We start from the raw sequence: 8,496 nt of genomic DNA, 5'->3' as shown, positions 1-8,496 counted from the left end.
AGCGCTTTGAATTTATCACATAATTTATGGTCAGCCATAGAAGTCATAGCTTATGGCTATTATTTTGTTACTATACAGTGACCTACAGTTTATCCTATTTCCCTGTGTGTGTGTGTGTGTGTGAGAGATTCCTTTGCTCTCCCCTTAGGATGATGCTATTCTAATGCGGTCGAGGAAAGGTTTCCCAAACTAGGTCCTGGGGCCCCCCTGGGGGCATGTGTTATTTATGTTTTGCCCCTAGCACTACACAGCAGATTCAAATGATCAAAGCTTGATTAGTTGGTTATTTGAGTCAGCTGTGTAGTGCCTGGGGAAAAGCTAAAACATTCACCCAGGGGGGACCCCAGGACCGAGTTTGGGAAGCCCTGATGTAAGACAAGCCTTGTCAAACTCCTCCTCAGGGACCCCCAGGCCTTTCCATACCTTGAACTGTTCCAGAGCTAGCACAGCGGAGTCAACTAATCATCAAGCCCTTGACTAACTGAATGAGGTGTGCGATTTCAGCGCTACAACAAAATGGTGAAATGTCTGGGGGTCCCTGAGGAGCAGTTTGAAAAAGGCTGGTGCTCTTCTGAACATACCTGATACAGCCTGTACCTGGCAGGAAACCTACACACCTGTCACATACCCATACCGTGCCATGGGTAATGCTTGAATTAGTAGCGCATTTCAATAGAAATCTAACATTAAATAGTCTATAAAACCTAACCGCTCCCTTGGTCCATACAGTATATACACAAGGTATACGGTGCCATGTAATTGTCCAGTACGGACATTGATTGATCCACACTAAATTAGCTACACTTTGCCAAAGGCAGTGTACAGTACATGAGCTCTGGGACATGGTCTAATACAGTGCAATGGGAAACCCACATACAGACACTAAAGACCATGATTGGCAGCAGACAAGGTGTCCTGAGAGACACTCAAGGATCATGAATTTGCATGAAGCAGTTTTACAGAGTGTAAATGCTAATATGGACATCCAACACACAACAAATTCTGTTTGAGTTCATTTATTGTACAATATCACAATAAAAATGTTGTCCAAATGATGTTAACAAAACATCTACAGGTTCCAATTCAGGCTGAAATATATAGATGCTTACTGACGTCCTGATGAGGGGACTAGGTGCCTGATCCTTACTGGAGAGGAATCACCCATTGTCATCAACAGGACCTACAGCAGCCAGTAGGAGATGAGTCTCATGTCAGGATTCAGTCCTAGATGATCTGTGTTCAAGGTCAACACACTGGTGGTCTGCAGTTCAGTTTGAGTTGGACACTAGACTGCTGCCCTGCTCTAAGAGAACACCAGGCAGATTGGGTCTGTACCGCCCGCCGGGACAGGCGAGTAGTGTTGTTGGGGATTCAGGTTGGTTGGTTGTTTGGTCCAGGTCTGATGTGTTAAGAAGCTGCGCCGCAGGGTCAGGGGTTGAGGGTGAAGGGTCATGGGGCGAGGTTTAGGAGCGGGTGTACTTCCCCCAGATGTGCAGCATGAAGACCGACGCGATGAACAGCAAACTCATCACCAGCACTGGTACTGGACCTCTGAGGAGAGACCACACACACAGGTTACCACTCATACGTTACCAACCATACACACACAGGTTACCACCCATACACAGAGGAGAGACATAGGTTACTATGCATACACACACAGAAAACAGTGGCACAATCCCAAACCCCTACAGCAGTGGTATTCAACTCACCCTACGAGGTACAGAGTCTGCTGCTTCTGTTCTACCTGATCATTAATTACACACACCTGGTGTGCCAGGTCTAAATCAGTCCCTGACTAGAGGGGAACAATGACACAAAGCAGTAGAACTGGCTTCCAGGTCCAGAGTTGAGTTTGAGGGCCCTCCAGTATGCACTTGTGGAGCTATACACTACATGACCAAAAGTATGTGGACATCTCATTCTAGTATCATGAAAATTAAGAGTTGGTCGCTTCCTTCGATGCTATAACAGCCTCCACTCTTCTGGGAAGGCTTTCCACCAGAACATTACTGTGGGAACTTGCTTCCATTCAGGTCAGGCAATGATGTTGGTTGATTAGGCCTGGCTCGCAATAGGTGTTCCAATTCATCCCAATGAAGTTCGATGGGGTTGAGGTCAGGGCTCTGTGCAAGCCAGTCAAGTTCTTCCACACTGATCTTGACAAATAATTTTTGTATCTACCTCACTTTGTGCATGGGGTTATGGTCATGCTGAAACAGGAAAGTGGCTTCCTCAAACTGTTGCCACAAAGTTGGAAGCACAGAATCGTCTAGAACGTCATTGTAGCGTTAAGACTTCCCTTCTCTGGAACTAAGAGACATAGCCCAAACCATGCAAAACAGCCTGAGACCATTATTCCTCCACCACCAAACTTTACAGTTGGAACCATTCAGTCGGGCAGGTAGCATTCTCCTGGCATCCGCCAAACCCAGATTTAGTCCGTTGGACTGCCAGATGGTGAAGCGTGATTCATCACCATGGCATAGCGCATGGTGATCTTAGGCTTGTGTGGGGCTACTCGGCCATGGAAACCTATTTCATGATGCTCTCGAAAAACAGTTACTTTGCTGACGTTGCTTCCAAAGGAAGTTTAGAACTCGGTAGTGAGTGTTGCAAGTGGTTCAGCACTCGGCTGTCCCGTTCTGTGAGCTTATGTGGCCTACCACTTCGCGGCCGAGACGTTGTTGCTCCTAGACATTTCCACTTCATAGTAACAGCACTTAGTTGACTGGGGCAGCTCTAGCAGGGCAGAAATTTGACGAACTGACTTGTTGAAAAGGTGGCATCCTATGACGGTGCCACGTTGAAAGTCACTGAGCTCTTCAGTAAGGCCGTTCTACTGACAATGTTTGTCTATGATAGCATGGCTGTGTGCTGGACAAATCCCCTAATTTGAAGGGGTGTCCAAATACGTTTGTATATATAGTGAGAGAGCAGGAAAGAGAAGTAGCCTGGGGCTTAGTGTTGTACAGGGTTTCCATTAGGAAAACGTGGCTCCGGACATTTGACCGAGAGCATTTGAAATTTACTGGACCCATATTTTATTTATTTCACCTTTATTTAACCAGGTAGGAAAGTTGAGAACAAGTTCTCATTTACAATTGCGACCTGGCCAAGATAAAGCAAAGCAGTTCGACAGATACAACGACAGAGTTACACATGGAGTAAAACAGACATATAGTCAATAATACAGTAGAAACAAGTCTATATACGATGTGAGCAAATGAGGTGAGATGAGGTAAAGGCAAAAAGGCCATGGTGGCAAAGTTAATACAATATAGCAAGTAAAACACTGGAATGGTAGATTTGCAATGGAAGAATGTGCAAAGTAGAAATAAAAATAATGGGGTGCAAAGGAGCAAGATAAATAAATACATTAAATACAGTAGGGAAAGAGGTAGTTGTTTGGGCTAAATTATAGGTGGGCTATGTACAGGTGCAGTAATCTGTGAGCTGCTCTGACAGTTGGTGCTTAAAGCTAGTGAGGGAGATAAGCGTTTCCAGTTTCAGAGATTTTTGTAGTTCGTTCCAGTCATTGGCAGCAGAGAACTGGAAGGAGAGGCGGCCAAAGAAAGAATTGGTTTTGGGGGTGACTAGAGAGATATACCTGCTGGAGCGTGTCCTACAGGTGGGAGATGCTATGGTGACCAGCGAGCTGAGATAAGGGGGGACTTTACCTAGCAGGGTCTTGTAGATGACATGGAGCCAGTGGGTTTGGCGACGAGTATGAAGCGAGGGCCAGCCAACGAGAGCGTACAGGTCGCAATGGTGGGTAGTATATGGGGCTTTGGTGACAAACCAGATTGCACTGTGATAGACTGCATCCAATTTGTAGGGTAGGGTATTGGAGGCTATTTTGTAAATGACATCGCCAGGATTGATAGGATGGTCAGTTTTACAAGGTTATGTTTGGCAGCATGAGTGAAGGAGGCTTTGTTTTGCGAAATATGTGCATATATAATATATATATATAATATATGCATTGGGTGAGTAACTGGACGAGTCAAATGTATTTCCATCGACTGGTTTTACATCAATAAATAGGCTAAAAAGCATTATTTCAGACAGGTGGTTCATATGGAGCTCTTTTGAGCTCCAACCAGCCTTATAAACTGGGTGGTTCGAGCCCTGAATGCCGATTGGCTGACAGGCGTGGTGTATCAGAACGGGGCGGCAGGGTAGCCTAGTGGTTAGAGTGTTGGACTAGTAACCGAAAGGTTGCAAGTTCAAATCCGAGCTGACAAGGTACAAATCTGTTGTTCTGCCCCTGAACAGGCAGTTAACCCACTGTTCCTAGGCCGTCATTGAAAATAAAAATGTGTTCTTAACTGACTTGCCTAGTAAAATAAAGGTTCAAAAAAATACCACAGGTTTGACAAAACTTTCATTTTTACTGCTTTAATGACAATGGTAACCAGTTTATAATAGCAATAAGGCACCCCGGGGTTTGTGGTATATGGGCAATATATCATGGCTAAGGGCGGTGTCCAGGCACTCAGCGTTGTGGATAAGAACAGCCCTTAGCCGTGGTATATTGGCCATGATCCACACCCCCTCATGGCTTATTGCTTAATTACCACCATTGAACTGGGACCAGTGTTTCTCCTAGCATTACTGAGGTGGGGCAAGCCTCCCATAACTGTCTAGCACTGATACCCTCTGCTCCCAACTGGTCAAATTGCTTTCATTGAAAATCTCCACTCTGGCAGATGTGGGTGCCTCTACACCCCATCGAGATCAATTCTAGGGGAAACATTGCCTGGGAGGCAGTAGAGATGTGGTCCTATTGTGTTTCTGAATTCATTGATGAGGATTTGATGAGAAGGCGGTGCGCCATCCCTGAAGTGGAAGGGTGGGGGGAGAGAGAGTGTTACCATACCAACCCCACCCCCCTCCTCTCTGAAGGCTGTAATTGACTTGACCTTTCTGAGTAGATCTTAATGAAGCTCTGAGACCAGCGTTCAACACACACACTCGATACACACCACCGTACAACCGTCCGTCCTGGACTACAGGAGCAACACCCTCAGTAACTACAGCAGAACAACTGGAACTGTGTGGAGTAGAGGAGATCTCTAACCGTTGTCAGTAGTGGTCTCAGTCTAGAACTGTGACCAGGAGGCATAGAACAGCGGCCCGAGCGTCAGAAAGCAGCCAGACTTAGAAAGCTGTAGTGTTCAGTGTTAAGGAAAAGTATGGAGCTGAACTCACGGTGTCTGTAAGGGGGCAGGCTCCAGGAACATACACACCCTGGGGTCTGATCAGCATTTAGCCTCAGTCCACCAAGTCTCATTTACTGCCATTAAACATTCATGCTCTTCCTCATAAACACTGTACATACCTACTCTGTGTGTGTGATTATATATATATATATATATATATATATATATATATATATATATATATATATATATGCATTTGAAGGAATCCTAGAGACTTTGTGAGTGTGTATGTTTGTGTGTATATACACTCACACTTTGAGTCCTGGTGAGTCCTCAGTGTAGAAGCGCCACATGCCCCCTGTGCCGCCCGCTGACGCTGTGGTCCTGCCTGCACTGCGTGTGCCACTGCTCGTTGCTTTCCTGTGACATCACACATACGAGACACAACATAGGAGCTATAACATCATATACAAGAGACAAGCTATTTACATGAGAGCATGTCAGTCACACCTTTACAGAGTTGTCTGCACACTGAAACAATTAACTTCATTTGCTACAGTTTTGACCATTTGAGTCTCAGATGGTTAGATGTAAAAACAGAGGCTGTAGGAAATACTGCCTCTGCAGAGACTGTGCAGTTCTAAGCCATATCTGAACCCATAACATTATTGTGTGAAATGACAAATCACAGACACTGTCCAGTGTTTCCCGCAGGATTTTCCCCCCAGCAGTGGTGGCAAGGGTAGCGGGGGGGGGGGGGGGGGTGCATTGCTACTAGCAGTAACGCAATGACATGCTAGCCGTTCCCATAGACTTCCAGTCATTGAGCCAATTACCATCAATTTAAAAGTGCTTCTCAGCAGAGATATCATGGGTCGCGCTAACGGAGGATTCTGGGGGGTTTTACACAGAATTGTTGTTTTTTTTAAAAGCTGAAAAAATATTTCTTGTAGCATTTTGTAAATACAGATCTTAAATGCTTATTGTAAATTCTGCCCTGCTTCAGTCAGGGTTCGCTCCAAATCAGTAATGTAAAAGGTAATTTGTGCTTCAGTTGCACTCCACTGATGTGTAGGATACTTTTCTCTGGTGTTTCTTCTCTCCTGCAGCCAGTTAAAATGCTAAACAAAGCATTAGAAAGAACCCAGCCAGCTACATTCCCTATAAACATCAGAAATATGGCCATGCAAAGGTTTTGCAAGAAATACCTTGCTTTTTCATTGTAAGCCAATTTACATGTGGCTGCTAGCCAAATAGCGTTGCACTTCTGTTGACATTTGATGAAAACGATTTTCTGCCGAATGTGTTGAACCAATGCATTTTGTGTGAAGTAAAACCAGTTGCAGGCCCCTAATCCAAACCGGTTTCCTATTGGAAGTCGAGTTAAGTGGTTTAAAGAAACGCTGATTCTTTGTTCGTCCACTTTTTGAAAATGCAGATTTCTAAAAGCGAATGTGACCCCTGGATATACACATTAAAAAAGCAGTGGGCCACCGCTGCTAAATGAATGTAGGGGAAACACTGCCGTTTGAGGTAGAAGTATTATAGTACCCAACTCCCTCTACTACAGCAGTTTGTGTTCAGACTTGCTCCTGTAGTTAATGTCCTGATGTAGTGATTCATAACTGCTGTACACATCCGCTGAGATTAAAAGGGGGCTAAATGAGGTAATGAGTGAATGAGGGATAAGGTAGTAATGGGTAATGATGATGACAGCGAGGCTCTGATTACATACTGATTAAGCCTAAAGCACCAACATCTATCTCTTGGTATCTACGCAGAGGGATATCTAAACACCATCACTCTACCTACAGTATTGTGTCAGAGAGACAGGGGAGGGTCCCAAATCATTTTACATCCTCTAGTCTACCTAAAATGTAGTTGATTTTAGTAATGTAATACTGTGTTATAGGTTGGAGCTAGGTGGTAATGTTGATGCTTGAGGGTGGTTAAGGGTACCAGTATGTAATGTCTTGAGTCTGACTGGAGTCTTGGTGTTTGTTGTAGATCCTTCTGCGTTGGGTGAGGTTGTGTGTGGCTCTTGCTGCCATGCACCATGATGATGTATTGGTATTTTGTTTTTGAAGCGCTTTGAGATTATGAAAGAGCTATAGAAATGTATAAATTATTATTATTATTATTACCTCTGTCGGACTGTGGATCCTGCTGCGCGGGGGGCCACTGTCTTGCTGGGGGATCGGCTCCCTGCACCGACATTAGTTGCACTTGATGCTGGTCCAGGCTGAGGAAGAGACAGTTACTTTAAAAACACACAAAATACTAAGATTACAGAATAAACAGAAATGGAACCATTGGATATGACCCACTTTGGATTGGGGTTCTCTGAAATGATAATCACAAATAACTTCATCATCATCATATATATAAGCTCACTAGCTACTACTAGAGGCCCTCTTTACCAGCGATGAGTACCCTAAAGCGCCATGAACAGCGTAGTCAAATGTAATTTCTAAATGATCATGTCATTGCAATGATTGTTTGTGATAGTCTGGCTGTCTTACATATAACAGAATAAAGATCGCTGATTCGAAAAATAGCCACGTCTACAAATAGATCATGGATCATCATACTAACTAACTTAGCTAGCTGGCTACTTTAGATGGCTTCTAAACCTGACAGTCACCTCGGCGGTAAAGAATGATTATAATATAAAACAGCAATGTTAATAAGACTAATCTATAACATCATTGCCAGCAATTGTACTAGGTTAGCTTGCTAACAGAGGCTAATTGAATGTCTCTGTTATGCCTAGCTAAATTGAATGAGAGCTAACGTAAGGTAGCTAGTCAGTTGGCTAAAGCCAAGTTAGAGGTGTACAACGATATAAATTATTTGGAAAAATTATAGAATTCTTACCATTTTAAGTTGCACTTTGGATTTCAGCTAAAGAAGAAAACGTCAACTGTTCTTCGAACTGAAGTCCACGTCAAAAGGGCAGCAGTGCTGTACACAAATCGCTACAAATTCAGAAGGAATCCAAGAAAGATGACGCTTGTCTAAAAAGGACACGATTACAGAACGAAGGACCATTTTAGGTGCCCTATGTCAAGCCTGAACCAAGAAGCTCATAATTGACATCTAACGGATTCAATTTATTACAAATTGTAGATTAATATATAATCTCATGGTAAAAATTTTATAAAAAAAAGTTACTTTAATTTCTAATTTGTTTAATCTAATTTTGGAGTTTGAACGAAAGGCAAATGAAAAGTGTGCGTGCCGAGAGAGGTGACGTGTCTCATAGGAAGCGACGTGCTCCAGAGGGTGTCATCTGACTCTATTTTGGTTCAACACAGGGGGATTTTGCCGT

At 43.8% G+C, this 8,496-nt stretch overlaps 1 protein-coding gene across 1 annotated transcript; it reads right to left on the bottom strand.

Annotated features, from left to right (window-relative positions):
* Positions 1 to 1,000: 1,000 nt before the first annotated feature.
* On the bottom strand, positions 1,001 to 8,206 carry LOC116370947 (protein transport protein Sec61 subunit beta-like). Its single transcript, XM_031819914.1, has 4 exons — positions 8,043 to 8,206; positions 7,310 to 7,407; positions 5,478 to 5,585; positions 1,001 to 1,551 (listed from the first exon to the last, which is right to left on the bottom strand). The coding sequence occupies exons 1-4, from the start codon at positions 8,043 to 8,045 to the stop codon at positions 1,464 to 1,466; spliced, it is 297 nt and encodes a 98-aa protein (XP_031675774.1). The 5' UTR covers positions 8,046 to 8,206; the 3' UTR covers positions 1,001 to 1,463.
* Positions 8,207 to 8,496: the final 290 nt, after the last annotated feature.

Source organism: Oncorhynchus kisutch, unplaced genomic scaffold (assembly GCF_002021735.2).
Source record: "Oncorhynchus kisutch isolate 150728-3 unplaced genomic scaffold, Okis_V2 scaffold2848, whole genome shotgun sequence".
Taxonomy (NCBI): Eukaryota; Metazoa; Chordata; class Actinopteri; order Salmoniformes; family Salmonidae; genus Oncorhynchus; species Oncorhynchus kisutch.
This window is presented reverse-complemented; position numbering and strand designations above follow the sequence as displayed.